At 41.6% G+C, this 21,986-nt stretch overlaps 1 protein-coding gene across 1 annotated transcript in view; it reads right to left on the bottom strand.

The window, feature by feature from the left end:
- Positions 1–7,749, bottom strand: part of LOC141790958 (olfactomedin-like protein 2A) — a 49,781-nt gene extending 42,032 nt beyond the window's left edge. The window contains exon 1 of the mRNA XM_074671125.1: positions 7,473–7,749. Within this exon, the coding sequence (XP_074527226.1) occupies positions 7,473–7,541 (69 nt within the window). The 5' untranslated portion in view covers positions 7,542–7,749. The remainder of the gene's footprint in view (positions 1–7,472) is intronic.
- Positions 7,750–21,986: the final 14,237 nt, after the last annotated feature.

The raw sequence follows: 21,986 nt of genomic DNA, 5'->3' as shown, positions 1-21,986 counted from the left end.
AAATGCTGTTCAGTAAATTTTTCAAAATATTGTGAGTAAGTGAGTTTTTGGTTTTGTTTCTGAATCAAATTTAAAATATTTCTGATATGCCTTTGTAAGTTCTTATTTATCAGCGTTTGTTCATGTCCATGGTCCCAAACTGCACTTACTGTAAGGGCGATACATCGCGCTTAAAAACGTACACACGCATTAAAACCGCCGAGGGTCAGAGATTCCCCCACCACAGTCTCCTAAAATCCTGTGGGAAACACTGTACTGTATCTAATGTCCTTAGTGGTCACATAGAGCTCATACAACCCCACTTCAAAAAAACTGAACTGTCCCTTTTAAAGTTAAAATCCATACTCTACAACCCTTAAGGATTGGAACAGCCTCAGTACTTTAACTTTAATGCAGATGAGGTAAATTATGGAGCATATCAATTGTAATTTGTGTCATTCAGAGTTGGGTACCTCACCCCAAAGGCCCCTGAGCTGTGCACTCACGTGTGAAGTCATCATTAGAGTCTGTTAATTATAAAATATAACATCCATGTTGATGATTTTGGATAAAGGCCAAAGGATGTCAGGCTGTGTAAACTCCTGGTCATGTGCAGGGTCACACACCTGGGTCAGATATCACACGTTAACCCATTCACGTCCAAATCCCTGTTCTGGTGGTCATGACTTCAGCTTGAATGAGGTGTTCGTCACTCTCATTTTCAACAGCATGGAGCTTTGTTTCAACCACAAACAGGGAGATGTGGCTGTCTGCAGTCTGATAATGTTTACACACTCATCAAACCTCCCTAATTAAATGAAGTCATGTTGGCATAACACAGCACAGAAAAATCTTATTTCATGCTCACTGCAGCATTCATCCATGCATACAAAGCACAATAGTGTGCCTGTAAGTGAATGTTTATCATAGAGCTCCTGTCTCCTCTGTTGGCTCTGAGCATCCCAGTCTGCAGTCTGCTTCTCTCCAGCCCCCGGCTTGACCTTGTGCTGATTGTCCTCTGGTTTGTTTACAACCAAAACATGAAGCAGGTGCACACGCTGGTTCCCACGCCACCCTCTGCTGCCCTCCATGCCCTCTCTCCATGCCTGCTTTGTTTCCCATCGGTGCCAGTGCAACCAGTCTGGCTACAGAGACTATGGCTGGGTGTCTCCAGTGACCAGCAGGCGCAATCTGTGAGGCTGCTTCTGGATGGGAATGGTGGTGTTGGGAGAAAAGTGCACGATATAGTTTAATACTTAAGCAGAAATATATTAATGAATTTAAAAAAAAACCTTTATGATTCTAACAAGAGCTTTTAAACCATCTGCAGTGGAATTTGAATGTTTCTCATTGTAAGAGAATTCTGATTTGAAGATGTCTATCTAAATAATCAGTTATGAAAGAGTCTTTTAGGACCAGTGGGACATGACTCATACTTTAATAGGCAGACCACTTTATCAGACTGTTTTCACTTCCTGTGAGCTTCATATTGTAGGGTGTATTCACACCTGTGGCTTGTTTGCTGTGTTCTGATTCAGGGGCAAAAATTAAACAATTGTTCCTGCTGCACTTGGCTTGTTTATTTTCACATGGCAAAAGTCTCTCACAGTCCAGAGTTGTAAACAAATACCACATGCAATCAAATTTTCCCTCATCAGTCTGAAATCTTACCCAGAAGGTGGGAGTTTACTAAGCAAGGTTCTCAACCACTTTCCTCAAGAAAGAACAACAACCATGGAGCATCAGCATAGTGTGTGGCTAGTTTGTTACAGCTTTCATCTAGTTAATGTACCAGTGTTTGCTGTATCATAAAACAGGCATTTTTTAAAAGAGTCCAGTCTCTCCAAAGACAGAGATGTGCTGCCTCAGGGAGCTGCAGACGTAGATGGGCTCTTCCACTCCTTCTATTGTTTTGACAGAACATTTGACAAATGGGTGCATTACTGCCCCCCCCTCCTAAAGTGTAAACTAAGCAGCAACCTCCAGTCTAAGGCCACGTTTATACCAAGACTCCCGCAAAGATTCCCTCTTTGCGTTTCCAAAAGCCACCCGCGTTTAAATGAGGACGGCATGAAAATGATCCATGTTCATGCGACTCCAAGAGGGCAAGTCACAACAATGTAGTGGCCATGCCAGGCCAGTAGATGGCGATACAGATATATGTGTGTGTATATATGCTACTCGGAAATCAGTCATCATTGTTGTGGTTGTTCTTTCTTTTTCTGCTGTTTTATTGTGTGAGTCGGTTGGCAATCCAACCTTGAGGTGCATTACCGCCACCAACTGGACCAGAATGGCTTAACTGGAGGTTGTGGCTGCACGCGCACAACCTTCACCTGAAACTGCGAGTGCGCATGCGGTGATGTCAGCGTTTCACCCTGAAACGCTCTGCTCTGTGTTTATACGAGGCTGGATGGAGGAGCGTTTTGAAAACTCCCCACTTTGGAGAGCGTTTTCAAAAGTTTCCGTTTTCTGACAAAATGCAACGCGGTCTCATCTAAACGCAAGGCCAAAACTCAACTAAATATTATTGGATTTGACCGTTTTTGGCGTCATGTAAAAGCGGCCTCAGAATATGGGACAAGTTCTTAAGTGCTAAAATCAGCTAAAATCCAATATGGCCGCTATAGCCAATGTGCTTCATTCACAGTTTCAGAAACAGACGGGTGACGTCAGGGAGACTTTGCCATGTTTTATACAGTACATGGTGTGAACCACAGTTGTGAGACAGTTGTGTCGGTTGCTGGGGTGATTGTGTTGTCACTGCAAAAGGGACTCAAATGGAAGTAAGCCGAGACCACCACGTTGTAGCAATCTTAACCTGCTTTTTTGTCCTGCATCTCAGTGCAACTGCTGTGTTCACATGCAAACTGAACTGGACTTTGGTTGGGGGGGGGGCACTTAATGCTTCAGAACAACTGCCTCAAATGATCCAGGTGTGAATACACCCCAAGTGTAATCTTTGAAGAAAAAAGCTAGTGCAGAACCAAATGGCTGTATGCAGAGCTCAACAACAACAAGGAAACTTGGTTAGCGCCACATTAAAATGCCCTTTCTTACAAAATGACTGTGCCTGTTTTCCTACTTGATCTAAGTTTAAGAGAAGAACCCTGTGACACAAAAAAACAGGTCAATCAGGTTAAGTCCATGTTCTAGTGAGAAATATCAAATGTTGAATGTGTCATCATAACACACTGATCATCCATTTCTGCCCGTCATTAGTGGGTCAAAACTGTTGTCTGTGAAGAATTTTAATCAGACTATTATTGTCCAGTGACATTTGATGGGGATGAATGCTGAAAAAAGTGATAAGCCAGTTTAAAACATGCTATCCTGACATTTCCTGGATAGCCTCAGAGCCTGCTATATTCAGGAACATGCCCTTCACACAGACACAAACACATACCTACATCGTTACATCACTAAACATACACAACACAATCAACAAGGATGAGAACGTCACACATTGGCCCATCCACACTCATTGCAGACTTTTTCAGAGGTTTGAAGGGGAAAGGTAAGATGAAGTTGCCCTGATACAAGCAAAACACACACACACACACACACACACACACACACACACACACACACACACACACACACACACACAAACACACAAACACACACACAAAAAAAAAAAAAAAAAAAAGACTAGCACTGGTGCAGAAACATCAACTTTTATCTATTAATAATCAAGCTTTTGATTTGTCTGCACAAGCCAATTTCATGTCCTAAAGTTCTTACCCACTCCAACTCCATTCTTTAGAAACTTCTAAGTCTCCAGTTGCCTTTTTTTTCTATTAAACTTTAAACCAAGCTGAAGCTAATGACTGAGAACCTCTGCAGACAAAAGACATCTGGTATTTTAAAATTAAATATGTTTCACTTCTCCAGTTCCTTAAAGATGGGGTGTAGTGCTTTTTTATGCCCAATTTAGCTTTTATGATTCAAAAATAAATCAAATTTTAAGAAAATCTTTTTTTTTTCTTTCTGGTGTTTCTGAAAACTCTTATTTCAGTCTCTGTCTGAAATGCTCTATTTTAGCTGTTGTCTCTCCACAACTCCTCCCTCCACAAACCTCATTTCTTTCTGATTGGCCAGCCCTCTGGAGGCTTGTTGGGGCAGAGATATGGGAAGAACTTAGCCCTTGAGGCCAAGGTGTCATGAACCATTTAGGAGATCCTGATGAGATGACCTCATCTGTTCAGCAAGTCTCGTTAAGACCTAGTGCTATTTTTAGAACAGAGCGTTTTGATGGGTTTACAGACTGATTCTGGGATTTCCAAAACATATGAAACATCCACCATTTATTACTTTATGTTCATTTTTAACTCAACTATGGGAAAGCACAATACCTCCCTTTTTTAATATTTCTAAAAGGTAAAGATTGATAAACCTACCACATCACACTAAGGGAAATGATGTGACAAAGCTTTCTGTTGGCAGTTTTTATGTCTCACATCAGACACTGAAATATTTCCAATACACCTGTATCTTACCAGTGAAGTTCTGTGCAGTGTCTGACAAAGTACACAACTTCATTACTTCAGTACGTTTCATTCAGTCATTCATCCATTTATCTTCTACTGCTTCTATCCTGTTCAGGGTAGTGGGTGGCTGGAGCCTTTCCCAGTTGTGATCGGGCAAGAGGTGGAGTACATCCTGGACTGGTCACAGGGCTGACACACAGAGAAAGACAACCTCCCACGCACACACTTACACCTACAGGCAATCACGAATTAACCTGATAAGCGTGATTTTGGACTGTGGGAGGCAGCCAGAGTACCCAGAGAGAGCACGCAAACTCCACACCCAAAGGCCCAGGAATCAGGATTTGATGCTCTTGTTAGACAGCAGCTAAACCACTGTTCCACCGTGCAGCCCCACAGTACAGATCCCATCGTACAATCAGATTATGACTTGAGTGCTGAAGTATTTGCTTTGGAAAATCCCACAGTTCTTAAACCATGATCAAAAGAATCTCAATATACTGTTGTATTTTTACAACACATGGGTGTAAATTTATAACGCTGTAAAACTTTTTTTTTAACATTCACATGCTGCAAGTTTGCAGATTCAAATTATAATCAACAAGTATTACAGCTCTTGTCACACCTAGGCACCCATTCGAAATGCCCATTCTTACAGCATTACAGTGTTTACAACCTGTTGTAGAAAACATTTCGTTTTAAACATTTCTTATTTCTTATTTGCAGGGAGTGATTTTTTTTTTTTTTTGTAATTTGTTTTTTAAGTCATTAAACTAATGAGTTTTGCCCATATAAGGGCATGGCTGATTTGACTGACAGGTGGTCACCCTGTAGATGTCTGCAAAGAAACTAAAATCCTGTCTCTTACCTTGTCCTAACTCAAACAAGGCTTTGTTGAGTTCAGCATTTCCGACACAGCTTGAGCCAACAATAGTCTTCAGAACTTAACAGCAGAAACAAATGAGTGACATCACAGAGACTATTCCCATATTATATAAAGACTATGTTCACTCTGGTTGATAGCCATGACCTTTTGCAGCATGTCTTCCCTCATCCTCAACTCCCAGCACTCCCTCCCAAAGGCAAAATTTCACAACAATGACTTTATTATTATTATTTTTTCTTTTTTTGCTCTAATACATAAAAAAGTAATTTTATTTCTTTACAATTACATCACTGGATTTTTCAAACGACTTTGTGCTTCGATCTGTTTTACCAACACATTTTTATAGGATGACAAATTTCAGTCATCCCACACCTGCTCTCTGTCTCTACAGAGAAATATGACAAGCTAATGTTAGCTACCACTTGGCTGAATCTCTTCCAGACAGCACTTATGAAAACTACTGGAAAAACTTCTGATCACCTTCAACTAGTTTTGAGTCAGTCTCAGTTTGACTGAAATCTGATCTCAGCAGGATCTTGATAAATTATAATAACCTCCTGAACTGTCCAAGCTTTGCTAGCAGCTCCTCGCCTCGTCGCTTCTCCTGATGTTTTATCTCTGCACAAGAGTGTCTGGGACACACAGAGGATAACCTCAGCAGAGGTTTTACTGAAGGAAACTCTATTCTTTAAAAGATCAGATTAAAATTTAGTCACATAAAAATTAGCTGCCTTTATCTCTGATGATTAATATTTTTCGCATTTCTCTCTCTAAGATAGGTGAGCTGAGGATAAGCAGGAAATGCAGGAAGAAAGAGGGAGTTAAATGCATCAAAGAGCTGAGGCTGGAAGCGGGCCAGGGCTGGATTCAAACCAGGCCCTCTGCAGGACAGACTCAGGCATAAGGACAAACCTTACCAGGTGAGCTGCTTAGGTAGCTCACATTTGTTCCTTTAATATCATTAAATTCTGCATCATCCATCTGCTTTTGATCTTATATTAAGATTTAGTGTTATCATATAAGGAAATTAGATAATTACGAAACTGATACAAAAAGAAAAAAAGGGTGTTTTTTTCTTTTACCCATTCCTAAAACCAAACAAACATCCACTTTTCTCAGACTTCCCACCAGATGTCGGAGTCTGCCTGCAGGGTTTCACTCTCCCTCAGACAGAAGCATTAATGAGGTCAAACACTGATGTTTGTGATATGGTCTGGTTCTCAGTTTGTCCAGAAGTTTTGGATGGAGCGGAGCCAGTCTTTTCATCCAAGGTGAAACATTTCTGTGTGTAGCCGGTTTCATGCACTAGAGCAAAAACTCACGCACAATTACACAAAGTTTGCAGGCTCTCTTGTTGAAATTGAATAACCCAGCTGGCTACAGAGCTTACTACAAATATTTAACTCCTCCTAATGTAACCATGAGTTTGTAGAGTAACTATTAGATTACAGACACTGCTCTGAATACCACTTTGCGTCATTATTAGGTTTACAGAAAGGCGTTCACTTTGCTGCCTGATTGTATCCAGAGCAGACTCTGACAGTTGCACACCATACTTAGCCTTACATGCATGACACTGCCTCTTGTCTTCATGCATAATGTATACTGTACATGTGCTGTGTCTTCTAGTGTGTGTGTGAGTGTGATTGTAGAGCAGGATTAGGCTGAGGGAGAGTGAGGGGGTTACTGGAGTCCAGCAGCTGTACAAACAAGAGCAGCCAGATATTACTGCGAGTGCCATCTCTCCCACACTTTGCTGGCATCAGGCCTGCGCTCTCTGGAGCTATCATTACACAAAGCTGTTGTCACTCCTGTCACACAAAAGCCCTCATTGGGAAGATTAGCCCAAAGCATAAAAAATGACACCTAACCTGAACCGTCTGCACATGTTAGACAGTAAATGTCCAGGTCTGGCAGGGGAAAATGTTGGGTGTTGGTCAGGTCACCAATTTGTCTGAGGTACAGGCACCATGACACAGAGGGGTCATAGGGTGATTCTGAGGAGAACCGGATCAGCTGTGCATGTCTCATCAATGACTGAGACACACCCTGGTGAGAGCGCATCATCATGAAAGAGACTCCTGGAGAATAAAGTGATTTTTTTTTCTTTTTCTTACCTTGCTCTGTGAAGACACCTCCTGACATAAAACCAGCAGACAAGCGAACAAGTTGGTGTACCTCCACATTTTCTCTCCTGGATGCGCGTAAAGTTTAAAGAAATCCAAACAGACAGTCACTGCATTCAGAGTCCATCAGGTGAAATTAATCCGACTGCTTTAGCTCCATTTTTCTTTTTAACGCAGGGAGGAGAAGAGAGATAGAGTCCGTCTGACAGAGAGTGGGTGGATGGGAGTGCGCAGCAGTCGTGTGCGCCTTTTCTGCACCGCGCGCTCTGTGCTCAGCCCGGGGCACCGCGCGCATCTTCTATCATCCGCTGTCCTCCACTGAGGGGAGGGGTTTAACTGTGTCTGTGTAGAGTCACTTGACTGACGTTGTCTGAGAAACCCACTCACATAGTAAGAATAATAAAAAATAATAATAATCATAATTTGATGTAAATAAAGAAAATAAGTTCGACACAAAAAGCACAACTTCCTAACTCTAAATTCCTAAGTGCTGGTTTCTATAACCTTTTGCTAATGTTAGAAAATTAAGACTTTTTATACACGATTTCAGTATTCATTCTTCTGTATTCTCTGAAACACTTCAGACTCTTTGCGCACATCATGTCCCGAAATGTCTAACTGTAGGTTTGAGAGGTTGGGCACCTGCGGAGTGAAGCACGCACAGTTTGTCAGACTTTTGGCGCCATCTGCTGGAGGCTTGTGAGGCTTGCTAGAGCCCGGAATGTAACAGCGACCTTAAATGAATCTATAGAAAGAAAATTGATTAAACTCTTAATTTATTAACTGAAAAAAAAAAAAAAACTTTTTATTTTTTTATTTCTATTTTTTTAATTACCTTTAGGGCTCAGCACTTTGTTATAAGCTCAGTTATTATATTTCTGCTTTTATTACATTTTTACTATTATCAAATTTATGGTCATTGGTACATTTTGGGCTCTGCCTACTTTGAATCTCCTTCCTCTGACTTAAAAAATGATGGAAACAAGAAACCAGGGGTGGGAATAATTAATTTTATTTCTTTGGTTGCTTTTATTGATGAGCATAAAGGATCTTCAACCGTGTGACTGCAGCTGATTGGCTGACATCCCTGGTCCAGTAACCAGGTGAGCTAACATGAGGAGAACACTGCACATGCTGAAATCACAATAAGCCCATTCACAGGTTGGCTCTTCAGGTCAGAGAAACATAGACTGAGAAGTTGACACCTCTCTCCAGCCACCATGTAGAACATGATGGAGCATGCGTGTGTAAGGGTCAAAATACATTTGCAAAGAGAAACAGGACCTTCAGGCTAAATCTGTGTTGTATTCACATTAATGCTTTCCTGTTGGTTAGACTTCAACTATCAGCACCAAGGTTATAATAGTTTTGGATGTGTCATTATAGTTAGTTTTGAAATTTTTTCCCCATCACAGTTTAGTTTTAATTAGTTTTAGAGCAGGCATTCTAGTTTTTATTTGGTTTTGATTTTTGCAACAAGGCTTAGTTTTAGTTTAGTTTTAGTTTAGTTTCAGTTTAGTTTTAGTTTTTTCATACCCTATTAACCAGGTGCAGGATTGAAAAAGATCTATGATCTATTTGTAGACTCTTAAATGGACCATAACTTTCGAAAGTAAACCAAAGTTTAGAAAACTAAGATTAAGAAACAAATAAATAAAACAAATAGAAAAACAAGTTTGAAATATCCACCAGAGTATCTCTCTGAGGTCACTTTTGCTGGTCTTAAGACACGACAAATGATTTGGGATGGGATTGTGACGTTAAAAAGCAAGAATCAAGTGAAGGAAGTTCATTTGCAGTTCTAAACAAACTTTGTATTTTTTTCCCTTTTTTCTCTTGTGACGTTATTCCTCTCTCTGACAGCGTCCTTAAAAAAAGACCTTAGGTCTAAACACATTTGACCATTTCTGAACTGTCAAACTGCTCTGTCATGTTTTAGGGAGGTGGCCCATTTCTACTGTAACCTACATAATTATCATTCAGCTGCCATTCTACCTGTGTATATGATATGCTGATAACATGACTGAGCTACATCACAGAGATCTTCACATGAACAGTCTACATTAGGTTACTTTATTATCAATATGCTCAATGCATCTCCATGTCTCCTGATGAAGGTGGATGAGACTGAGAGTGAGGCAGAGGCAGGGACAGCATGCAGGGGCAGTGGAGGCAGCTCTGTTGCTGAGGTGAGTGCTGAAAGGTGACAGGTAGTTCTGAATAATGTCACATGACTTATTGGGTAATTTAATATTTTCTAAATCTTCTAATGCCCAGTGCCACAGTACATGTATGAAATATTACAAAAGCATTGTCATTGAATCAAATAGAGAACAAATACCAAAAAGCTGTCATTGTCAGTCCTCTGTATTACACAAGAGCATAATAGTAGTCAGTAATTGCAGATCATGCCCGCTCCAAAGAAAAACAATGAAGGAGAAAGATAACTTTCAATCTGAAATCATTATAAAATGCACCAGAATGAAGGAAATTGCATTCAGTTACTAAAAATGTTCTGGGGGAAAACTCGTGGGAGGTGCCTCAGGAAGCATGGTGTGAAATATCTCCTGATTACTTCAACAAATCAACAGCTAGAAAGCCAAAGGTCTGCAAGGCTGTAATTGCAGCAACTGGAATATTCTTTGATGAAAGCAAAGTTCGAGGGAAAAAATGTTTAGAATAAAAATGCTTATTATCTACCTCGTCAGTATCTTGACTTTATTTTCTATTTAGGCTAATTACAACTCATCTGATGAACATAAGTGAGTTCTAATGGGATACATGAAATTGTCCTCGTGGCCCCTAACTTTTGAACAGCGGTGTGTGTGGCATGCTGGATTTTCTTCTAAGTCATGGTTATGAACATTTGTCTTTACGAGAGGGGAAACCTTTTTGTTTGTGTGGTACTGATCTGCTCAACCTCATCTTGTTGACATATCAAAATTATACAATGCTTGTTGGTTCCTAAGGACCAATCTGAGACAGTAACAACTATCACAGCAGAGTTATCTTATTGATTCTTGGAAATATTAGCTCAAACCCAGATTGAGACCAAAGAAAAATCATAATCAATCATAAGATTATAACAGCCCAGGTTGGTTGAAGGATGCAGCCAAAAGTTGGGAAAACAACTGTGTTCTCAATCATTCAGACTTTTTGTGGTCATATCAGTCACAAATGCATCATGAAGAGGATGCATCATCCTCTCCTCTCCTCTCCTCTCCTCTCCTCTCCTCTCCTCTCCTCTCCTCTCCTCTCCTCTCCTCCCCTGCTCTGGGTGAGTGTTGCTAGAGAGATCGGTGCAGTGTGAGTTTAAATGAGCTCCATCTGATAAATGTCCTCACTTTTAAGAAGTTACGGGAGTTTTGGTGCTAGCTTGTGACTTAAACTGCGGAACATGTTTACAATAGAGAGGAAAAAAGAAGCAAGGGAACTTCAGTCAGTAAATCATGCAAGTTGCGCTGAACACCGGGAACTGTCATGGTACGCGAGACGGAGGCTGTAGGTCAGGGATGTCAAAGTCGTGCCATGGAGGGCCGGGACTAGGCTGCAGGTTTTTGTTCCAACCAAAAACTTCACCGGGTGATTCTACTTATTACCTCGCCTTCGAGCAGGGAGCAGGGACTAATCCGTGAAATCAGCTGGTGGAGTTTTGGTTGGAACGAAAACATGCAGCCTCTCGGCACTCCATGGCACGACATGGGGTGCTTCCCAATGTGCCAAAATGCAGTCTCTTATCTCCTCTCTCCTCCGCGACACCGGAAGTACTTTGTGAGCAGCCATATTGGGGGACATTCCAAAGCACCAAATGCGCTCGGAGGAGAGAGGAGAGAGGAGACTGAGCTGGAGGAGGCATAATTGAGGAAACACAAGTTCAGGCTTCGCGGAAGTCTTTTCACTGACAGACACGCCCCCTTGTGACGTATCAGAGCCGGCTATAAAGCGTCAGCTGTCCACATGTGTGAAACGTGAGCTCCATGGAGCAAGATTGGTCCTCCTGACAATCAGAGGAGAAATCTGGTCGGGGACTAAAATCGGCCCCGACGTTTGGGCAAGATTATCTTCTAGTGTGAGCGGTTGACAGATGAATCTTTAGCCCCACGATCGTCTCACAGACTGGTCGGAGCCGCCGGGATAATTTTCCAACATGTTTGATATTTATCTGGATGATTACAACATTCATTCTCGCTGAGGATGACAACAGAGAATCAGAAAGAGCCACAGAGACCGGACAACAGACAACACACGCAGGCTTAAAGTGAAACTGAAAGGCTCCGGGTCAGCTGACTGCGCGCTCCACTGGCCCACTCGAGCCAGTTCAATAACGCCTTTAAAAATAACACATAACCACGACATTTTCATGCAGTAGCAAACTGTTGTTTTATCAGTGATGGGTGTGAGATCATGCCATCATTGGCTGATACAGCAACAGTTTCACCTCTGTCCCTCTGTGTGCGCGTAATGGATGAAAGGCACCGCTGCAGACAGCTCCACTTCTCTCTCCTCCTGTCCCACCAGTGCGCTAAGCAGTGCTTATAGCAGAATAAACACATTATTTATGAACACAAAGTGGCCCCAATATAAGAATTAAAAACTATCAATCTGGGCCTGGGAAAACGTGACATTTTTCTTTTTCATTCATGAACATATTCATGTTAAACTGATCTAAAAGTGAATATGAATTTTCCGTGGTCGAGCGCCCTGTTGTTTACATTATTTTCCTTAATTTCATCACTAAAAGACGTCGCTTCATGTGACGCTCCAGAGGAGAGGACATCTCAATGCTCATAAAATGAACCTCCTCGTCTCCTCTCTTCGTTTCCTTGCGTCTCTGGCATGCATCTCTGGTGGGCGGGACTAAGACGCACGTGGAAGAGGCGAGTGGAGGGGGTGAGGATGGAACTTTGGGTGCTTCCCAATGTGCCAAAATGCAGTCTCCTATCTCCTCTCTCCTCCGCGACACCGGAAGTACTTTGTGAGCAGCCATATTGGAGGACATTCCAAAGCGCCAAATGTGCTCGGAGGAGAGAGGAGAGAGGAGAGAGGAGACTGGGCTGGAGGAGGCATAATCGAGGAAACACAAGTGCAGGCTTCGCGGAAGTTTTTTCACTGACAGACACGCCCCCTTGTGACGTATCAGAGCCGGCCACAAAGCGTCAGCTGTCAACATGTGTGAAACGTGAGCACCATGGAGCAAGATACGCTGTTTAAGTGTAAAACCTGGCTCACACTTCAGGCATCTCGCCCGATTTAACCCAGATTCGGTCCTCCCCACAATCAGGGAAGAAATCTGGTCGGGAACTAAAATCAGCCCCGACGTTCGGCAAAGATTATCTTCTAGTGTGAGCAGTTGACAGATGAATCTTTAGCCCCACGATCGTCTCACAGACTCGTCGGAGCTGCCTCGATAATTTTCCAACATGTTTGATATTTATCTGGATGATTACAACATTCATTCTCACTGAGGATGACAACAGACAGTTAGAAAGAGCCACAGAGACCGGATAACAGACAACAAGGCTCAAAGTGAAACTGAAAGGCTCCGGGTCAGCTGACTGCGCGCTCCACTGGCTCACTCCAGCTAGTTCAATAATGCCTTTAAAAATAACACATAACCACGCTATTTTCATACAGTAGCAAACTGTTGTTTTATCAGTGATCGGTGTGAGATCATACCATTATTGGCTGATACAGCAACAGTTTCACCTCTGTCCCTCTGCGTGCGCGTAATGGATGAAAGGCACCGCTGCAGACAGCTCCGCTTCTCTCTCCTCCTGTCCCACCAGTGCGCTAAGCAGTGCTTATAGCAGAATAAACACATTATTTATGAACACAAAGTGGCCCCAACATAAGAATTAAAAACTATCAATCTGGGCCTGGGAAAACGTGACATTTTTCTTGTTCATTCATGAACATATTCATGTTAAACTGATGTAAAAGTGAATATGAATTTTCCGTGGTCGAGCGCCCTGTTGTTTACATTATTTTCCTTAATTTAGTTTCTCCCGTGTGTTCAGACCGGTTTATCCAGCTGTGACGCCGCCATCACAACAAGACTGACGTCATGTGACGCTCCGGAGGAGAGGACATCTCAATGCTCATAAAATGAACCTCCTCGTCTCCTCTCTCCTCTCTTCGTTTCCTCGCGTCTCTGGCATGCATCTCTGGTGGGCGGGACTAAGACGCAAGTGGAGGAGGCGAGTGGAGGAGGCGTGGATGTAACTTTGGAGCTTTGAGAAGCACCCTTTGGAGCTTTGAGAAGCACCCTTGGACGCCTGTGCTGTAGGTGAAAGTCTGAGCGCCTGTCAGCAGTTACGTCAACAAAAGACTTCGCGAATGGACCAATGAGCAAACACTGCGTGAAGGTAGTGCTCATGGGAGTTGTAGTGTCTCAGTCTCATGTTGCAAAGGGTTTAGTATTTCAGATGCCATTTCAGAAAACTACAATTAACCCTGCTGTTATCTTTGGGGTCAATTTGACCCCATTCAATGGTTATCCTACAAAAACTGTCCCCAAACTGCTTTAGCTGTGTAAAACTTGTCTGTATGTGTGTGACCCATGTGTGACCTTATATTCCCACACCTGCAGATGCAGAGTTGACTCTTTTGAGTTGATACATGAGGGGGTGAAATGAATGTGTGTGTGTGTGTGTGTGTGTGTGTGTGTGTGTGTGTGTGTGTGTGTGTGTGTGTGTGTGACCTACTACTCACACCTGCCAAATAGAACTGATATTTCCCGTACTGTGGAGTGTGGGGTATTCCAGCAAGGACATTGGTAGTTCATGTAAATTAAGGGAGGAGCAAACATAAAGCTTGCATTGCAGCTCTCTGTCCATATCATTCCTCATTGTGCTCTGTGTGCACTGCAATCTGCATGCTCTCAAAAAAAAAATCATAAAAAGCAAACAAAAACACAAACAAAAAATAAATAAATAAAAAATAAATCATAAAAAAAAAAAAAAACTCTTTAACTCTGCCACTGCTGGTCCCAAGCCCGGATAACAAAAGAGGAGGGGTGAGTGAGGCTTTATAGTGACCACTAATGTGTAACAAAAAAATTGATAAAACAAGTAAATAAAAATGTTTATGGGAGTAAAGGGGGGGTTACGGAAGCGCATTGCATTCACTGGATAAAAAAAAATAGAAACCTTATCTCGTAATTATGAGATCCTGATCTCGTAATTATGAGATAAGATCTCGTAATTACGAGAAAAGATCTCATAATTACGAGAAAGGATCTCATAATTACGACATCAGGATCTCATAATTACGAGATCTTTTCTCATAATTACGAGATCAGGATCTCATAATTACGAGAAAAGCAAAGTTTCTTCTTCGTGGAATATAATACGGAAGTACAGAAGCGTAAATACTACTGCAGTGATGGAGCTTTCCCAGTGCTATGTTCTAACCACCTTCTTGGTTTGAGACACAGGGAAATGTTTATGAAAAATGAGAACGAAAAACAGAAAATCCACGATTTTCTGTCCTGGTTTTAAAAATGGAAAAACGAAAAATAATCAAAGATTGTGTCAAAATTATTTGTGTGATATCTTGATATTAAATGTGAACACCTCTCTATTAAAATTAGACTAATAACTCACAGTGAAGGTTTATACAGACATGTTCCTGAGCTTTTTCTTTATAAGTAACAGATCGCTGACGATTCACTCCATCTTATCCGCGCGCATCTGCGCACTCCCATGTGTTTCAATGAGACAGTCAGTACACAGTCTGCTGCTGTCTGATCTGCTCTCAGATAAACCAAGAAACATCAGAGAAGATGATAAAGTTTTTTTCTCTCCTTCGTTTTCACCTGTTCCATGAGCTATGAATCATTTCATGCGTAATGGCTTTGCCTTAATTTCTCTTCCGCAGCGCTTTCTCATCAGTAAAGAGGCTGCATTTAGGAAAAAGAGAATTTAAGTATACCAAGAAGTAATCTTATACTGGCTCACTTCATGCTTAACGGCTTTGTGCCTTTATTTCTCATCCGCCCAACATCCGATTGTGTTATGAGAACTTCTCCAACATTGCGCAGCATGTTTTTGGTTTATTCATGGTATTTAGCCCCTCTTCACGTCAGCCTTAAGACTCTTTTACCACCGCAGAAGCACTTTGGTTAATCAGATGTGCCCTGATCAATTTCATGACTTTGATCAGGGCTCTAAATTCGTAGACCAGACGCAAACGCAGGCGCACCTGCCCTGCGCCGGCCTTCGCCGCACGGACAGGGTGTGACCGGCGCACTTTGCAAGTTTCCTGCAGTGCCAAGAACGACGCATCCACGCGTCCCTAAATGCTAGAGGGGAGGAAAAGCCGTGAGTAGGTTTAACACAGCCGAGCGCTGTGTTCATCAATCAAATGACCACCTCTCTTCGCCATTAAATGCGCTGCAGCTGAGGGCTCATTAAGACTGACCCCCGCCACCGCGGAAACTGTGCTGGAAAGAGCCGGTTGCGGAGACGGTCAGAGCCGCTGTCCCTGCAACAGGGGAATGGACAGCGGGGCGCATTGGAGGACACGAAGCCTGTCACCGTGTGGGCCAGCTCCTCTCTGATGTTTCTTGGTTTATCTGAGAGCAGATCAGACAGCAGCAGACTGTGCACTGACTGTCTCATTGAAACACATGGGAGTGCGCAGATGCGCGCGGATAAGATGGAGTGAATCGTCAGCGATCTGTTACTTATAAAGAAAAAGCTCAGGAACATGTCTGTATAAACCTTCACTGTGAGTTATTAGTCTAATTTTTATATAGAGATGTTCACATTTAATATCAAAATATCACACAAACAATTTTGCCACAATCTTTTATTATTTTTTGTTTTTCCATTTTTAAAACCAGGACAGAAAATCGTGATTGTCTGTTTTCCCTTGGTGAAAAAAAAAACAAAACAAAAACGATTAGCCAATCAGATGAGGCCACGGTCATGACACTGCTCATCTGTGATTGGCCAAGACTGTGCCAGGGGAAGCCACCCTGTCTTTGGCCTCAAACCAATCAAATCACAGTATCGTCATCATCAAGCCACTGAATGAAATCAGGGAGGTTAGCACATTAGCAGTGTGCATGAAGCGGTCGGTTGTGTGTATGAGTGGGCGGTTGAATGAATTAATAAGATGTTTAAGCTAAATCAAGAGGACAACGTACGTGTGTGAATGAGTGAGTGAGGGTGGGAGAGTGAAAGGGTGTGTGTCGTTGTTCAAAGTAAGTAAAATGAGCGCTCTCTGGGCGCTCTAACAGGTCGCTCCGTTACATGAAATAGCGATATACAAGCTGCAACATAGTCTTTTATGTACCACACTCCCTAAAAATCATACAGATTGGAGGTTTTGTCTCACTTGGCTTCTTCAAAAAATAAATAAATAAAAAAATCCCCACGCCACCCCACTGATAGCACTGGGACAGCTCCATCACTGCAGTAGGATTTACGCTTCTGTACTTCCGTATTATATTCCACGAAGAAGAAACTTCCACTTTGCTTTTCTCGTAATTATGAGATCCTGATCTCGTAATTATGAGAAAAGATCTCGTAATTATGAGATCCTGATGTCGTAATTACGAGATCTTTTCTCGTAATTATGAGATCTTTTCTCGTAATTATGAGATCTTTTCTCGTAATTACGAGATCTTATCTCATAATTACGAGATCAGGATCTTGTAATTACGAGATAAGGTGTCTATTTTTTTTTTTATCCAGTGAATGCAATGCGCTTCCGTAGGGGGTTACCAACATTAATTAAATCTAAAACTGAAAGTTTGACCTGATGGTGGCGCTGCAGGAAAGGTCATATCATCACCAAAACCAATAGGGTTCATACTCTTGTGGTCATTAATGTTGTCAGTAAATTTGAGAAGATTTGGATAAAAACTTTTCAAGATAAATTATTTCTGATTGAAAAGTTTGGCCTGATGGTGGCGCTAGAGGACAGGTCAAGGTGTCATTATTAAGGGGTTATTTATGTATTCAAAAAATGAACAAAGTTCCTGACACAAATCAAAAACAAAAACTATTTTCTGTAAATCATTTTCGGGGGGCAAATATCCCTGGGGTCAGATTGACCCGGAGGGTAAGATGTGTGAGTAATGTATGAGGATAATAAGAGGGTTAAACATTTCAACCCGCCAAAGTGGCTAGCAGGAGTGACAGTGTTACCCGCCACAGCTGGAATTCACCCACATTTGGTGGGTTGGTGGGTGTTAATGTCAAACCCTGAAAGAGTAATATCGCTGTCATTAATCGTTTATCTCAGTGGTACCCAGGAAGGGTTATGATGGTGTTACTAGAAGAGCCCAATATTTTTGAGGATTGAGAACTGATGGTTATGTGACTTGCTCTTTGTCACTCATACAGTTTGATGAAAACATGTGCAAACTGCACCAAGGAATAGGGAACCTTTACAACCAAGAGAGACATTTTTGTCAGAAGACACAAAACATGTTTTTGCCTTATTGACCAGCCTATTAAGACCATTTTATTAAAAGAACACTGATTTGTGTTCTCTATGTTAAAGTGTATTTGGGCTCAACATTTATGTAAGAACATGAATTGGTAAAAAGTTAGTTATTAACTTCATTATTATTATATTCTCATATTTTTCCATTGCAACAGGCAGCCACTGGAGAGAGGCAAAAGAGACAGAAAAGGAAGGCCACTGAACATTTATATGTGTTGCCCTCTTGCCCCAAGGCTCTGAAGGCCAAACTCGATGCAGCCACATGAAAACAGTGCAGAAACTGCAGCAAGAGAAGAGCAATGCCTTTGCCTCTTTATTTTTCTATTCATTATATCATTATTGTAATTTTTTTTATATTTTTTTCTATTATTTGATCATTGTAAATATTAAATATTGAAAATAGAATTTATGTATATGTGTGTGTATGTAGCTACTACTTTACCTATCTACTTCATGTAATTTTTATATTGAATTGGTTTTAATTATTCTTAAGTATACAATAAAATAACTACACTCAGACATATATTTCCATCCCATATATTTCCATATCCCAGAAATCATTTTCAGCAGAGAAAAACACAGATCTCTGTGATTTATCTCTTCTCACTACTAAACTTCATCAGCCAGGGTGGTGTTGTCATAGCGATCTAGATGTGCCACAAACAATCCAGTCCTGGTCGATCCTGAACTGGAAGCAAAGAAGTAGAAATTTGAAATAACTTATAACCAGCAATATTGGTGCTTATAATCTCATTCTAAAGTGTGGATTATGATCAGGCATATATCTAAAAAGGGAGACTCAAACTCCTCACAGCTCCTTTAGGTTGACAGGAGTGCTGACTGAGAATGAAAGTCTTGTGATTTTATTCTGATACACTGCAAAAAACTAAAATCTTATCAAATGTTTTTGTCTTATTTCAACTAAATATTGTCTAATTATACTTGATATGAGCCACATTTACCTGACCAGTCCAAAAACATCTCTTGTTTCAGGTTTTTTTAAAGACAAAAATGAGGTCTGAATTGCTTGTAAAAAGTGAACAATAATTTGCCAATAGAAAACGAAAGTTTGCTGGACAATTTGCTTGAAACTAGAATAATGTCTTAATATGACTTCTTTTTTGTTCCCTTGGGAAGTTTATTTTTCCTTGTTACAAGCAATTCAAACCTCATTTTTGTCTTTAAATAACAAAAAGAGACATTTTCTAGACTAGTCAGGTGATTGTGTCTCATTTTAAATCTAAAAAGACATTTCTACTGAAAATAAGACATTAACACTTTATAGAATTTCAGTTTTCTAAAGTGTATAAAGATGCTAGAAGTTGCTTCATGATGTCATCACCTGATTTGCACAATTGCTTATTTGCATGTAGTTGTCATAAACCCTGCAGGAGAGAGGAGCAGTGTTATTGGAGAGACAAAAAGTGAGAACATGGGAGATTTGCGTCACTTTAGACTGAATTTGAATTATTTTATTGAATTTGAAAAGAATGACCTGAAATTGGATTTACAAAGCAGTTTGTGTTTACATGTGTGGTAGTTATGAAGTCCAGGAAACATCAGGAAACTGTTGGGACCAAATGTGACCCAGTTATTAGTCAGCCCTGAAGTGTTGTGAAGGAAAGTCAGGTGATACTTTGAAACTACAAAACATGATGAGAAATGAATTTCTTTGGTCTTAATGTGACACTGGAGGGTGTGTTTAGACAAAAGAGGTATGAATGTCATTTAAAATTTAAAGCAAGCCTGATGAAGCCTGAATCTGAGCTAAACTAGTCTTCCTCATGGTCGTAACTAGTCTTCCTCATGGTCGTAGACTATGAACTGGACGTGCCACTCTGAACTGAAACTGATTTCAATAAGTGAATTCAGGGAATATAGAGTTTTTAGTTGGTTAAGTAGGTTTGAAACTATTTCAAGGTAAAGAAAAATTAAAAACATTAAATTACATTTTTGGATCATACTTTTCAAATTCAATCAAATAATTCAAATGAAGTTTCTAGTTGCACTCTCAGGCCTCGGCCTCCTTGAGTTTTAAATGTGACAATAACAGCCCTCCTCCTTTACCCAGGCTTGGGACCGGCAAAAGTGACCCAGAAGAGACACCATGGCGGAGTTACTGTTTTTTTTTTTTTTTTTTAAATCTTTAATCTTCAATTTTATCCCTTTGTTTTTTGTTTGTTTGTTTTTTTGTTTGTTTTTCCACATGAAACAAGTTAGAGTAGAACATGAACATTTGTTACTATAACATTTTTAACATTTTTTGTTTACAACCTTCAACAGCGAGCTCACCGCACTGAAAGAAACAAATAAAAAAAAACAAGTTAAAAAAACATCCTGGCTCACAGAAAGAGTGGGTCATTGTCATGTTGTTCAAAGCTCTCTACTGCAGGTCAGCATCTGAGGGAGCTGACTTCACTGAGTGAGAAGGTTTACATAAGAGCATTAACACAGGGAAGAAAATACCTCAGATACACATTCTGATGTTGAGAATAAAAACAGTCTAATCTCTCCAACATCACTTTGTTCACACGTCAGGAGCTGCTACCTTCTTCATCTGCGGCGAATCCCCGCCGCTCGGGAGGAAGAGACAGAGAGATATCCAAGGGTTAGTAAGACAGACAGAAACTCTTTAAATGATCAGATTTATATTTCAGCTGAAAAGTTGCTCCTTACCTTCTTCGTCCTCAGGAGACGGGGAGAGACAGAGAGTGGTTAGTCAGAAAGTCTTTGCTTTAATGAAAGAAGTGATGTTTGATCAGAATCAGAAACTCTTACTTACTTTTTTTCCTCCATGTTTCATGAGTGGGAGGAGCCTTCCTGAGACGTCCTCCGTAAATCCTGCTTGGTTGGTTCTCCTCCAGGTCCTCCTCGCTGCATTTGGTCCATCCACACGATCACGCTGAAGCTTCCTGTTTTTAACACAAGGAGTTTGACAGCTCTGCCAGACACAAGAGCTACCTGAGGCATCACCAGTCCAGCCAGACGCAAAGACCGGCTCTCAGGATCCAAGAAAAGTCAAGCATCCATCGTGTTAGGGAAGAAAAAACACATCTAAAAAAGTCCCGGTGCCAGACGCTACCTGGGACTGAAACAGCCCGCAAGACGCAAAGACTGCTTCAGGTGAGCTCACCCAGCCAGACGCAAAGGTGAGACTTTAAAAGGGTCATCTCCCTTTAAAGTAAGAAATAAAAAAAGGGTCCTGGTGCTAGACGCTACTCAGGTTGTCCCAAGCCCCGCCAGACGCAGAGGCTTATCCTCAGGGTCAAAAAGGGTCCGTTATCCCTGCCCTGGAAACCAAAGGTCCCGGTGCCAGACGCTACCCGGGGTCCAGAAGGTTCTGTCAGCTGCCAGTACTTCTCCTGGATTTCTTGTCCTGCAGACGTGGAGGACAGCTGAGGCTACACCAGTCCTACCAAAGTGGACTGATGGTTCCTGGAGGTCCACAGAATCAGTCTGCAGACCTCTCCTTTGCCCAACTCCTCTTCACAGGACGCTCCTCATCCTCCTCGTCCTGGTCGCTCTCCTCATCCAGGTCGCTCTCCACCCTGGAGTCAGACTCAGAGTCGTGTAGTCCACAACCCGAATCCGTAGACTCAGAGTCGTAAGACTTATCCCCTGACTCGAAGCCCGAGTCTGAGGACTCAGAGTCAACCTCCTTGTCCACTGACTTAGTCATGACCCTCCTTCACGGACTCAGACTCATCCTGCCCACTGTTGTACTCCACTTCCATGTCCTCAAGGTCAGAAATGGAGTGATCAGGTTGATAAAACTCAACCTCCATGTCCTCAGCGTCAGAAATGGAGTGATCTGGTTGATAATACTCAACCTCCATGTCCTCCACGTCGGAGTCATCAGGCTGATAGTATTCAACCTCCATGTCCTCCACGTCGGAGTCATCAGGTTGATAGTATTCAACCTCCATTTCCTCGTCCTCGGAGTCATGCCCCTGGACCGCTGACTGAGAGGCTGGAGCAGAAGGTGCAGCAGCAGCAGAAAGAGCAGAAGCAGAAAAAGAAGTAAAAGGAGCAGGAGCAGAAGGAGCA

The sequence above is a fragment of the Halichoeres trimaculatus genome, unplaced genomic scaffold (assembly GCF_033239565.1).
Source record: "Halichoeres trimaculatus isolate MK-OKI-2021-1 unplaced genomic scaffold, fHalTri1.1 fHalTri1_scaffold_5, whole genome shotgun sequence".
In the NCBI taxonomy this organism is placed as follows: Eukaryota; Metazoa; Chordata; class Actinopteri; order Labriformes; family Labridae; genus Halichoeres; species Halichoeres trimaculatus.
This window is presented reverse-complemented; position numbering and strand designations above follow the sequence as displayed.